The 14,377-nt window shown below is 41.2% G+C and overlaps 1 protein-coding gene across 1 annotated transcript in view; it reads left to right on the top strand.

Moving 5' to 3' along the window:
• Positions 1–316: 316 nt before the first annotated feature.
• LOC149451205 (proton-coupled folate transporter-like) overlaps positions 317–14,377 on the top strand; it is a 395,966-nt gene continuing 381,905 nt past the window's right edge. The window contains exons 1-2 of the mRNA XM_089690900.1: positions 317–349; positions 447–1,317. Coding sequence (XP_089547026.1) covers positions 317–349; positions 447–1,317 — 904 coding nt within the window. The remainder of the gene's footprint in view (positions 350–446; positions 1,318–14,377) is intronic.

Below are 14,377 nucleotides of genomic sequence, written 5' to 3'. Positions count from 1 at the left end.
ATTCTCAGTGCCCTTGTTGACTTTACTATGTGAATGAACCATGCAAAAGGCTAAGGAAGGCATAGTCAGACACAAATACTCTATATATAAAAAAAAGTAAGAACTGCCAGTTGCCAGACATTTCAGTGATCATGGTTACTGAGGGGGCAACACCACAGTACCCTGCACTCACATATAAAGATGCAGAGAGCAGTGTTCGTCATCATGTCAGCACCCCCCTCTGCACCGCTGAGAACTGCTCATTGTTGGAGAAAATCCGAAGCCAAAGAGGATCATGCTTCATGTGGCCATTCTAAAGACCATGTAAAAAGTAGGTATGAAAAAGAATGTGATGGGGGCTTTCCAGAGGGTGAGAAGAGTGGCAATGAAAGGAGTGGGAATCCAAATGTTGTAATTTAATCAACAAGTCTAATTTATCTGAATGCCTCTGCTTTATTAATTTACAGTATATTATTGGCTATAATTTATACAAACCTGATTTTGAATCTGCCATAATCACAGTACAGCTGAAATACGATGTTATCTTTGTAAATGTCAACATTGTTGCATTTCAGGTTTGTCAAGAACTCTACAATGACACTGAATGCAGTGATATACAGAAAAACAAAGATGAATATGAAGTTGTTCAAAGCAGAGGATCATATATTATGCTTATATACATTGCCATTATGAGCCTAATGTCAGTTCTACCTGCACTCATTCTTGGGACTTGGTCGGATAAGGGAAGTCGCAGGCATGGAATGATCTTACCTTCTATTTTTTCTGTTGCAAGTGGAGGGCTTTTTATTGCAATATACTGTTTTAAAGAAATGACTGTTTACTGGACCTTTGCTGCTGCTGCTCTGATTGGAATTTCTGGAGGACACGTCTCAATGTTTTTAAGTGTTTTCAGCTATTTGGCTGACATCACAGAAAATTCAAACCGCACTTTTAGAATGGGAATTGCTGAATCAATGATATTTATTGGAGGAACGTTCGGGTTTCTACTGGGTGGAAGCTTGCTTCAGCATAGCACCTTCACCATTGTGTTTAGCGTGTATTGTGGCTGCAATTTGCTTGCAGCACTATATATCTTGTTTTGGTTAAAGGAATCAAAGTCTCCCAGTGGATATAGTAAACTTTATGAGGAGTATCAGGGGGATGATGATGATGATGACTGTAAAACAAGTGAAGGACAAAAAGATCATCCCAAAAGATCAATCATAAAATATGTCAAAGGATCATTTAGAACTATTTGCAAGAAGCGCGAAGGTCACAATAGACAGAAGTTTTATCTCATCTTAATCTCCGTTTTATTAATTAATATCTGCAATGTTGGTAAGTAACTGTGGTCTAATTTTTTTAGTGTAAGCAGAATGTGTATATTGCAATATGTGATATTATGGGGCAAAAATTAATATACATAGTAATAAAACATAATTAGACATATTTATCAAGGGTTCACTTGATAATTTCCTGTATTCTTTCCCAGCAATCTTCTAACCTTCTCTGAGCAACATACAACCATAGAAAAAAAAATAATTAATGTTATTTTCTCTGCATATTTACCTGAAAATCAATGAACATAAAATTTGACAGGACCGAGATGTCATTATTTTTTTCCTACCTTTTTTTTTTAATAAATACTAATTTAAAAGAAATGCCATTTTTTCCAGACATAACCAACCTGACACAGGGTATGTGGGCAGGTATTTCTATAACAAGTGAGTGTACTGATTTGAGAGGGGCTTTGAAAGCATTAATGCTCAGCGCTGATGGACAGTGAGATCATTAAGGCTCCCAGTGCCCAGGAAAGGATTCCAGGAAAGGGAAGTGTATGTCCCACCTACTAAAGGCTGTGCATACTTATGTACATGTGCTTTTTTTGTTTTTTATTTTTAATAAATTGCAAAGATTTCAAAACAAACTTCTTTCACATTTTAATTATGGGGTATTGTTTGTAGAATGTTGAGGCAAAAAATTAATTTAATCCATTTTGGAATAAGGCTGTAACATAACAAAATGTGGTAAAAATTAAGTGCTGTGAATACTTTCTGGATGCATTGTGTACTGGATTGATATGAGTTTTGTTTTATTAGTGCTGCACCTGAGTTTGGGTTTATGTGATATTACCATTTTGTATCTAATGGCGTACTATGTGATGGTTTAAAAATGTTACCCTTTATCGCAATTGTTTTATTTTAAAGATGCACTGACATTTGACATGTGGGTGCACAACAGAATTCTAAAGTGTGTCAAGAACAAGAATTCCAGGGATTGTAGTTTCTTTTCACATTGCTATATTTGCCCCAGATTCCTTTTTTACCAAATGTAACACAAAAATGTATTCAATTAAGTAAACAATAAGAATACTGCTACTTATTTATTCTTTGATTTGTACCTGCAATATTATTTCTTATTGTATATAATGCAAATTATAAACATTATAAATTACAAACTCAAACGCTGCTTTTTGTGTCTCTAAATTTGCTTTCTTAAATTCATTGATGGACACAGAGCTTGCATATTAATGACTGTAGGATTATAGCACCACCTTCAGGAGTAGGACACTATCCAGAAAAAAAGTTTTTTCTACCTAGTGTAAGGAGTTAGGACTTGGCTCCTTGCTATGACCTGTGGTTCCATTGCTTTTTTTCCCCTGCTTTGTTTTCCTGGGATTTTCCAGATGATAGATCCAGTGGTCACACCTCTCGGGCCAACGAGCTCACATAGACCTTTAGCTAAGCACTAGATTGGCTGCGACAACCCTATCTTGGACCTGGGCAGTCAGTGAGTTAAACATCTTGTGGGTACACATGTGACCGAACACCTGAGATCTGTGTCACATTGTTTCTCTGGCATTGGGAATTGGTTCTGTACATTCTCACAATCGCCAGTATTGTATGCAGTACCACAATCACCAATTTTTTGTGAGGGAGGAGGAGAAAAAGAGCTTGTATAGCTTAAAATTCTTAAAACCTTTATTTTATTTTTTGAAAATCTGTACACTCGCATTACGATGTGTCTCAAACAACACAAGTAAATAGGCATAAAACTGAACCAGGCCCACTTCGACCTCCTGGATGCAAGCCCACAAGACCGGGAAGCATTGTGATATCATGTCTCAGCCCCTCCCTATGCTTTTCGGCATCTGATGTCCTCCAGGGATGGTAGGACGTGCGCCATCAACCACGCTATTTTATACACATCTTGAAAGCATATCACCAAATAACAATGCAATCATTAATAATAATACCTAAAAAGTGAAGCTGGGACATTACACTACATATAAAAATAAAAGCTGACACATTACCCTATTTATACATATATCCACCTCAGTAGTACCCAACCAAATTAATAGCGGACCATTTAAAGTGTTCGTGTCATGTATAAAAAGAAATGGGGCACGCTACATATTAGTACCTATCTTTTTTTTAAAAAAAGTTTTATTTCAATGGTCTCTCAACAGACTGCTGGCAGACTATTTTAAACAACAGTGTGATATTAAAAACTAAAGGGCCACTCTATGTACATAAAAGAAAAAGTTTCATTGCAGTTTTTTCAGAAAGGAATATTTTGGAAGATCTCTCAAAAGTCTCTAACCAGACTCATAACAGACTATTTTAAATGTGAAAAATTAAAGAAATACTCTACACTACCATGATAAGCTACTAAAAATTGATAAAAAAAACTATTTATATTAGTGTAGCCGTTAAAAATATAAATTGTTTCTCTTTTTTTTAGACTTCTTTGGCCATGTCAGTACCTCTTCAATGGTGGGCAATTTATTTTTCTCTAGCACATAAAAACTCAACAGGCTGGGATCTATATTATGTTTCAATTTAAAGTGTTTTGATACACTGTGATTTTCAAAACCATTCTTATGGTATTTATGTGTTCCCCTATTCTAGTTTTTAATTTTCTAGTAGTTCTTCCCATGTATTGCTTGCGACATGGACATTCCAATATAAACACAACGTGGGAAGAATCACAGGTAATGCATTGTTTAAAATCAAAATCCTTTCCTGTTTATAATGAAGTGAGTCTGGTCACTTTTCTCTTCCTATCTTATTTGTTGTCCTACAAACCTTACACCAATTACACCTATAGAATCCTTCGCTGTCTCCCTCTGAGGACCAATACGGCAATATTGCCCAGGCTGTAGCTGCACTACTTTCCCCAACAATCACAGCAGTGGTTGACAGAGCAGTCCCTATGGGCATAGAGCAACTTAGGAGGGAATTAGGTGAACACACCAAATGGCTGCCTGATGTTGAACAGCTGTTTTTAGATCTGGAGGAGGTACAATGCTCCCAATCCACTGCTCAACAGGCTGCTCAAACACAGCAGTACAGCCTGGAAAAGCTGCATGACTGAGAAAATCCTTCCCACAGGAACAATCTGAGAATCATAGGTGTCCCTAAATCCTACAACTCCAACTCTTTGGTCAGACTATGCTTTACACACATTCCTGGAGCTCTTGGCATTACTGCGCAATGCATTGTGGAAAGAGTGCACAGCGCCGCTCTTCGAAATTAGTGATCCTTAAATACCTTAATTACTCGGACAGAGTAGCCATCTTTAAATCTTTCCAGAATTCAAGATCTCTCCAGGTAGATGGCCATAGACTACTATTCGCTGATTACTCCCAAGAAGTATCCCACAGACAAAAAGCTTTTCAACCCATTTGTTCAGTGCTGCATCTGAAAAGCATCAAATTCACACTGGCATACCCGGCTACACTTCATTTGACCAACCAAGCAGGGGAGTCCAAAACCTTTTTGCATCCAGAAGAAGCTGCAAACTACAGGCAAGCTTATTTGAATATTTCTCGGGAAATGCCTAATCCTGCGACCAAGTTCCACTCAGCTGATCCCAGGGAACAACGTATCCCATGGAAAGTCCCGGTAAGTAAGCCTCGCTGTGCACAAAACTCTGGAACTTCTAGGTTCACCTAATAATCCTGAACCTATGGCGACATAGACCTTGTATCCTTCGGTTTTCTTGAACACTTGTCCAAATTGCAGCCTAGTTGTTAAAGCTGTACTATGCCCTGCCTCTTAGGTTGATTTCCTGTTGCACTTATGTTATTAGTCATGGTTGCCACAGCCTTCTCTGGCTCTAGCTCTTGCTGTACATTCCCTTCTCAACATCCTCTGGAGAAGCGGTGGGACAAGTTACATCTGTTATTGTCCTAGTGCATTAATGTCAAGAGCTCCCGGTAATGCTGTTCTATAATAAAGGGTTACATGTGGAATAATGCGAAGTACAGGCTACTCCTGGTTTGTTATTGCTCGCTATCCTTTTCCTGCCCACGGTGGGCTTTGTTTCTGTTCCTTTTTTTCACTCTTTATGTATTAGGAACCAAGTCCATCCATTATCTTATACTATTTTTTGATAATCTAGGTCCAATGAGGTCTTTGCAGGCTGGGGCAGATGGTATTTGTATGTGGCCCAACTATGTAAGATCTGCCAACATAAAGTCACAATGACACAAGTCATTTCATGGAATGTCAAGGGCTTATGATCCCTCAAATGTATGGAAATACTATGTCACCTTAAATGTCTTAAGGCTGACGTAGTTCTTTTACAGGAAACCCACCTAGCGCAGGAAGACATCCCACGCATGAAAAAAATGTGGGTAGGCAATGTTTATGGAACAGCTTCAGTCATAGGTAAAGCGGAGTATTGATCCTTTTACACAAACACTTATCTGTGAAATAGTATCAGCTAGTGGAGATGATGAAGGATGGATGTTCACAATTCACATCCACCTAGCTTCGAGGGATCTTGTCCTCTTCAGCAGGTACGCCACTAATTCTCTCACCTCTCCCCTTTCCTGCATCTCCCTTTATTAATGGGAGGTGACTTTAATTCCACTATCAACTCTCAAGAAGATAAATCAAGGAGTAGAACCCTCTCTCCTCCATCCTCCTTACTCACCTTCACTCCATTATAACACCTGATTGTGGCCCTACAGCTGATTGATGTATGGCACCTGGCCCATCCAGATGCCAGAGAATGCACCTTTTACTCACCCCCACACCACACCCTAACTAGAATAGATTACATCTTTTGTAACTCTACCCTTTTGAAATGTATCACCAAATCCAACATCCAAGATATAGGCATCTTAGATCATAGCCTGGTCTCCATCTATATTGTAAATTTCACCTCTTTAAGCTCGCCCAAGATCTAGCATTTTCCATCTTATTTAGCACATAATAAAGACTTCCAAAAGACCCTTCAGAATACCTGGGAAGATTTCGAGACTACTAATGCTGCCCAACAAAGACAACCCAAATTTATTCTGGGAAACGGGTAACGCTGTGCTGCATGGATGGGTCATAGCCTTCGCAGCCGCATACAAAAAAGGTCTCCCGAAATTACCGCAAAACAAGCGATAGGCTGTGGGCGCACATAGCTGAGTCAAATTCCCATGAACACAGGAAGGCCTGGAAGAAGCCAAAAATCCATTCGACCTTTGGCCTGCTGCTCAAGAAAACATTCACCAATCTTATATAGACCTACAGTATCACAAATTTGGAAATAAGCATTGACAGTCTCTGTAAAGGTCCCTACACCCCCACTAATGTCACAGCTTTGAAAGATCCTCAGGGTACCCTGCATTATACTCCCAAGGAAACAGATTACATACTTGAACAATTCTCTGGCAAATTATTTGGCCCAGACCCCAAAGACATCAATATAGCTAAGAAATTCTTGAATCAAAGCACTCTTCTGCAGGTGAATAAAATCTCCCTGGCAACGCTCAATGCCCCAATCACTACCCAGGAAGTAGAAAAAACAATTGCTACCCTCGCTAATGATAAGGTTCCTAGCCCCGATGGTTATACCTCTGAGTTCTACAAACTGTCAGCTACCACAGTCATCCCAACTTTAGTTTCAGTCTACCAAAACATTCAGGAGGGGGGGAAATACCTACCATCCAGCTTCCAAGCCCACATAAAAATAAGAGCCAAGAAAGGCAAAGATCCCACAGATCTGGGCTCATATTGCCCAATTTCTCTGATAAATTTAGATGGCAAGATACTGTCAAAAATCATTGCCAGTAGGCTAGCCCTAATTATGCCATCCTTTATACACCCTTCTCAAGCTGGCTTTACCCAAGGCTGTTCAGTGGCATATAATATCCATAAAGTACTAGCAGTATTAGAACATGCCAGGAACAACCTGACCAGTGACTTGGCTATTATTTCCCTCAATACCGAGAAGGCTTTTGATAAAGTTAGCTTTCACTGGTTAGAGTTTGTCCTCCAGAGATTTGGCTTTTCTGGCCTTTTCTTACATTTGATATCTGCTATGTACTCCTCACCATCTGCTAAAGTAATAGCGGCGGGCTTTGTCTCTGACTCCATCACTTTCCATAAGGGAACCAGACAAGGTTGTCCCCTCTCCCCCCCTGCTGGTTTAATCTAGCATTGGAGCCTCTATCTCGATATTTAGTATTTAAATGACATCTCCATGGGGTGATAATTGTCCAGCACAACATCCACTATTTGAGGATGATATCCTGATCTTTACATCTAACCCCCAGTCAGACATGCCAGATATTCATTATATATTCACTAAATTCAAATTTTGTTCAGGCCTGAGGATTCTTCCCCTACTCCTCTTGCGTAATCAATGCAAGTTTCTCACCAGCCAAGGGACAAATCACTTACCTCAGCATTAAAATAGGCAAGCTTCCCTCATCTCTCTACCACCTTAATTACCCCCCCCCCCCGGTAATCTCAAAAATCATAGGTGAACTAGAAACATGGATGGATCTCCCACTCTCGCTCTTTGGGAGATAAAAGCATAAAGCAAAAAGCATAAAGCTCTGACGAAATTTCTCTGCCGCAGATGCCACCCTTGCATTTCCTTCCAAAAGCTATATCTCCCCAGGAGTGAGGGGGGTCCAGCTTGCCTAATATAAGGGTATATAACCTCTCTTGTTTATCAAGGGTTTGTCTCAACTGGCTCTCTGTCATCCAGATGTTCTAACTTTGACCTAGAGTCACAAATGGTAGACCCATGTAGCCTGCAGGCTCTGCTGCACTGCAACTTGAATTTTCTTCCATCCCCATTGAAACAAAATCTACTCCTATGAGGCACGATAATAGCCTGGAGGGAGCTCAGATGCAGATTGGGTCTGTCACCCAGGGTATCCTGTTATCTTCCAATCCACAAAAATCCTTCTTTCCCACAGTTCCACAGTCGCAGCAGTATGCAGAATATGCTACATGGGTCTCCCACAGGCTTGTGGATGCTGTGCAATTATTTGATGTATCAACGGGTGCTGCTCTACCATTCCCCCCACCTCATGAAGCAGTTCAACTTCCCTTATCACCATTTTATTTATGCTCAACACGTGGTGAACTATGTTATTGATGTTGGTCCCAACAAACACGAGAGATTCCACACTTCCCTCATTGATACACTACTTCAACATCGACCATACAAAATATCAGACATTTATAGTCTGCTAAACCTCTGTCTCATTAAACCCTTGGATTCTTTTTCCATCTTCTCTTGGGTTAAGGACTTTCATTCACCTATGGCAGTGAAACACTGGCAGGCTGCAACTCCGTCTGTGCCTTTGTAACCAACAAATTTTGGCAGAAATAACAATTTAAAATAATACATCGAGCATACATGCTCTCATATCTAAACAACCGTCATATCAACAGCCCACTATGAAAAGTACACAGGCCAACCCTTCACCATAGATTCTGGGCATGTACTTCCATCACCACTTTTTGGGATCAACTGGAGAACTTTGTGGCAGTAGTCACTGGATGCCAACCATCCAAGAATCCATTAATGCTTCTCTTTGGATATCTAGCTGACATCAACCCGAGAGTCCAAGCAGTGGCTATTCAGTGCAACAGAGCCTGGCTTACAACCTACTTCATGGCTGCTAGACATGCTATCCTAAAGAAATTGACTTCCTCAACTCCTCCCACTATAGCAGATGTCAAACAAGACCTCAGTGGGCTTCAAGGAAAAATTGGACTTGGATCTTTCTAGTTCCAGATCCACTGAAAACTTTCAACATAAATAGGGCCAATACATTACCAGAGTGCACCCCTGAAATGAGCTTTCATGAGATGAAATTAAGCTCTTGACATGGCCTCAAACCATGACCCCAGATCCCCAGCAAGCATACCTACATCTTAACTACCAGAGACACCAAGCCCCAGAAAAGGACGGCATCTCTAGTTATGTCTCATTCTTTAAGCAATCAACTGCAGTCATTTACCCCGGACTAGAAAACCACCTACTACACAATAACTATTTAAAAGTGACATGGTTCCCCCTTCTCTTCATTTTTTTAAGTTGTTCTCTCTCTCTGCTTCACTCTTTGTCATATATTTGCCAAAAGGAGGGCAAAGCCCAAGATGGAAATAACCATGCCAACTCCACATTCCATATGCGGTGCTACTTAATTTGTGACATGGATCACCCTCCACCACCTCCAGGTTCTGGAGAGCTACTCCCACTCAGTTCTTCTCCTTTTTAGAAACCAGTTCATTAACTCTAGAGCATCTACTCTTTTACCCCATACCAAATTCTCTGATTCTTCCCTCCCCCCCCCATCCAAAGAGATGTATTCCTACACTCCCAGTCTCCGCCCTGCACCTCACCCAGCCCCCCTCCTATACCCTTTTACCTTCCCTAAACTCATACTTAATAATTATAGTTATTCTTCTTTAGGGGTAAAAGATTGGATGCTCACACTTGGTCAGCTCTCATGTGCCTCAGCATGTTGTTGTAATTAATGGCGTTTTGTGATACTGCATGCTTAATTTTTGTACTACTAATTTATCTGGGCCTATTGTCTCTCCGTCTTTGTATTGTTTAATTTGTGTTATGCACTGTTGTGTTTTTTTATGTTGCAACCCCAATAAATCTTTAAAAAAAATAGGGTAATGTGTCAACTTATTTTTATAAGTAGTTTAATGTGCCAGCTTCGCATTTTAGGTATTATTACTAGGGATTGTGTTTTTATTTGGTGATACGCTCTCAAGATGTGTATAAAATAGCATGGTAGGTGGTGCATGTCCTTCTGCCCCTGGGGGACATCAGATGATGAAACATGTAGGGCGGGGCTGAGACATGATGTCACCACGCATGCCAGTGTTGTGCACTTGCAGCCAGGAGGTCGAAGCGATCCTGGTTCAATTTTATGTCTACTTATGTCGGTGGAGACACATCGCATTGTGAGTGTGCTGAGTTTTTTAAAAAACAAAATACTGTAAATGTTTTAAGAATTTTATGCTATACAAACTCTTTCTCTCCTCCTTGCTCATAAAAAATTAGTGATTGTGGTACTGCAAACTATACTGGTGATCGTGAGAGTGTACTGAAGATCTTGCTGGGTCTGCAGAATATTACTCCCAGAGAGGAATGCACTGCATGCTAGTCCTAAACACAGCAGCCTTTACCTCTGGTGAGTTCATTTAATATTTCATGGTGGTGAATTTCACATGGTTGGTAGAAGAAAAGAAGAAATAATAGGAAAGAAGTGTTTATTGTTTATTTGAATCAAGTTATCACAATGGGACTGTCTGATTATATATGAATGTGCACTGATTTTTTTCACATATTCATACAGATCTTGCGCATATTTGTTGGTTATACTTTGGTCATACACATTGTATTGTATTTATTTATTTTTTGATTGGGTTATGTTTACGCATATTGTATATACTGCATTTATTTATTTTAGTAGTGTTATGTTTGTACTCCTGACACCACAAGCCCACTAAGCCTTTGAACAAGTCTGCCTTGGCATGAAGGCTTGCCCCCACAGATTTCCAGGCTGGGGGTCATCTTTATTGGTTTAGAGACCTCAAGGCCCTGAATTGTTTTGTGAAATTATAGAACTTTAAGATGAAATCCATTTGTTTGGTAGTGGCCTCCCTTCATCAGGGAAATTTCTTAGCCTCCATAGATATCAAGGATGTGTACCTACATGTTTCTCTCTGTGCCAGGCACAAGAGCTTCCTGTGCTTTGCAATCAGGAATGTTCATAATCAGTTTGTGGTGCTCCCCTTTGGTCTGGCCTCTGGTCCCTGGGTGTTTACCAAGGTATTGGCTTCAGTCCTTGCAGTGCTAAATCTGCTATCTGGATAACCTCCTCCTATGATTGGAGTCTAATTCTGCACTGACAGACAATGTAGTGATCACCACACACACTTTTCAGAAGTTCTGCTGGGTGATGAACCTCAAAGACATCTGCTTTGACCACAACCAGGTGTCTGGAATATCTGGGGCTGATCCTCGACTCGGCATATGCCAAGGGTTTCCTCCTGCTGGAGAATTTGTAAACTCTTGTCTGGTTGCTGCTGCCCAGCAGGTGGGCCACTCTGCATTTTTGCATGCAAGTTCTGGGCCTCATGGTGTCCACCTTCAAGGTGGCCCTGTATGTACAGTTCCATGTGTGGGTCCTGCAGAAGGAAATCTTATCCAAGTGGGACAAGTCTTCTGCATCCTTGGACAACCAAATCTGCAGGGGATGATTGGCCAGGGCCTCCCTTCTCTGGTGGCTTTGATCTCCATCTCTTCTGGCCAGAAAGTAATTTCTCTCTCTCCATTGGACAGTGGTCACAATGGATACCAGCCTGTCAACCAGCTCTGGATGGAGAGTTCTGAGAGGTCTGTTCAGGGATGTTGGAAGCCAGAGGAGATTCAGCTACCTGTCAGTGTACTGGAGCTGAGGGTGATTAGACTTTAACTCATTGAAAGTAGCTTCTTCGAGGGTGCCCAGTCAGGATTCACAGAGGTGGCTTATGTCAACACTAGGGTGGGACAAGGAGCTTGGCGGCAAGGCTAGAGGCCTCACACATTCTCTGGTTTGCAAAACTTTACGTACTGGCTCTCTTTTCCATTTACTGTACATTCTGGGCTTAGAAACCTGGCAAACAGACTATCTCAGTTGTGTCAGGTGCTGGATGAAGGAGAGTGACCTCTACACCTGGATGTGTTTCACCAAAGCTGCCTGCGGTGGGGCACATTGGATATGGATCTGTTGCCCTCAAGTTTCAAAATGAAGGTGTCAAGATTCATGGCGAGACACAAGGAGAGGAACAGAAGGGTGGGATTCTTAAGGTACCAACCAACAACACCACAGAGTTAAGAAAAATTAAAAACAAATACATATATATATATATATATATATATATATATATATATATATATATACAGGTGAAACTCAAAAAATTTGAATATCTTGCAAAAGTTCATTTATTTCAGCAATGCAACTTAAAAGGTACTAATAACTAATATATGAGATAGACTCATTACATGCAAAGCAAGATAGTTCAAGCCGTGATTTGTCATAATTGTGATGATTATGGCTTACGGCTCATGAAAACCCCAAATCCACAATCTCAGAAAATTAGAATATTGTGAAAAGGTGCAATATTCTAGGCTCAAAGTGTCCCACTCTAATCAGCTAATTAAGCCATAACACCTGCAAAGGGTTCCTGAGCCTTTAAATCTCTCAGTCTGGTTCAGTAGGAATCACAATCATGGGAAAGACTGCTGACATGACAGTTGTGCAGAAAATCACCATTGACACCCTCCATAAGGAGGGAAAGCTTCAAAAGGTAATTGCAAAAGAAGTTGGATGTTCCCAAAGTGCTGTATCAAAGCACATTAATAGAAAGTTATGTGGAAGGGAAAACTGTGGAAGAAAAAGGTGCACAAGCAGCAGGGATGACCACAGCCTGGAGAGGATTGTCAGGGATTGTCAGGAAAAGGCCATTCAAAAGTATTGGGGACTTTCACAAGGAGTGGACTGAGGCTGGAGTCAGTGCATCAAGAGCCACCACACACAGACGGATCCTGGACATGGGCTTCAAATGTCGTATTCCTCTTGTCAAGCCGCTCCTGAACAACAAACAACGTCAGAAGTGTCTTACCTGGGCTAAAGAAAAACAGACCTGGTTCGTTGCTCAGTGGTCCAAAGTCCTCTTTTCTGATGAGAGAAACTTTTGCATCTCATTTGGAAACCAAGGACTCAGAGTATGGAGGTAGAATGGAGAGGCACACACTGCAAGATGCTTGAAGTCCAGTGTGAAGTTTCCACAGTTTGTGTTGATTTGGGGAGCCATGTCATCTGCTGGTGTTGGTCCACTTTGCTTCATTAAGTCCAGGGTCAACGCAGCCGTCTACCAGGAGATTTTGGAGCACTTCATGCTTCCTTCCGCAGACGAGCTTTATGGGAATGCTGACTTCATTTTCCAGCAGGACTTGGCACCTGCCCACACTGCCAAAAGCACCAAAACCTGGTTCAATGACCGTGGGATTACTGTGCTTGATTGGCCAGCAAACTTGCCTGACCTGAACCCCATAGAGAATCTATGGGGCATTGCCAAGAGAAAGATGAGAGACATGAGACCCAACAATGCAGAAGAGCTGAAGGCCGCTATTGAAGCATCCTGGTCTTCCATAACACCTCAGCAGTGCCACAGGCTGATAGCTTCCATGTCACACCGCATTGAGGCAGTAATTGCTGCAAAATGGGCCCAAACCAAGTACTGAGTACATATGCATGCTTATACTTTTCAGAGGTCCGATTTTGTTCTATGTACAATCTTTGAGATTTTGGATTTGGGGTTTTCATGAGCTGTAAGCCATAATTATCACAATTATGACAAATCACAGCTTGAATTATCTTGCTTTGCATGTAATGAGTCTATCTCATATATTAATTTCACCTTTTAAGTTGCATTACAGAAATAAATGAACTTTTGCACGATATTCTAATTTTTCGAGTTTCACCTGCATATATATATATATATATATATACTGTGATAGTGTGACGATCTGTCACCCAGGATTCTCAACTAGGCAGGTTGAGGGGCTCCAGGGTAAGTGTTTGATACGGAGGAAAGTGGCTTTTCACTTTCCTCCTTTGTTTGTAAGGTCTGTTTTGGGATCTGGAGCCTGGAGATTTCAAAGAGATCTGGGAGGGATGAAATCTCCAATCCTGGGACCAGGTTTTGGGATAGGCCAGGAGACTGATGGCACAGGTGTGTGCAGGCCTTTAGAGAGAGTCAGGACCAGGGTTCTGGGCTCCACCCCGGCAGCTAGGAGTCAGCAGGGCTTCACCCTGGCAGACGGGAGGTCTCTGCCTTGGAGTCAGGTGGAAGCCAGACTAGCTGTGTGCTAGTGGCTATAATTTGGGAAGAGTCTGCAGGAGACAGACATTGAACTGTGTGTAAGCCAGGAGGCTGAATCTTTGTTTTGTTGGTGGATACCCCTGAGAGGGAAGCATTATGTTATGGGACATTTTCATTTAAATAAAAGTGGGCTAAAAAGGCCCTTGAAAAAGAAAGCGAGTAGCTGTTTGCGTTTAAAAGCTCTACCACGTTGAAGCGAGTTC

The sequence above is a fragment of the Staurois parvus genome, unplaced genomic scaffold, assembly GCF_062004578.1.
Source record: "Staurois parvus isolate SC_StPar_1 unplaced genomic scaffold, SC_StPar_1.0 ptg000546l, whole genome shotgun sequence".
Lineage (NCBI taxonomy): Eukaryota > Metazoa > Chordata > Amphibia > Anura > Ranidae > Staurois > Staurois parvus.
This window is presented reverse-complemented; position numbering and strand designations above follow the sequence as displayed.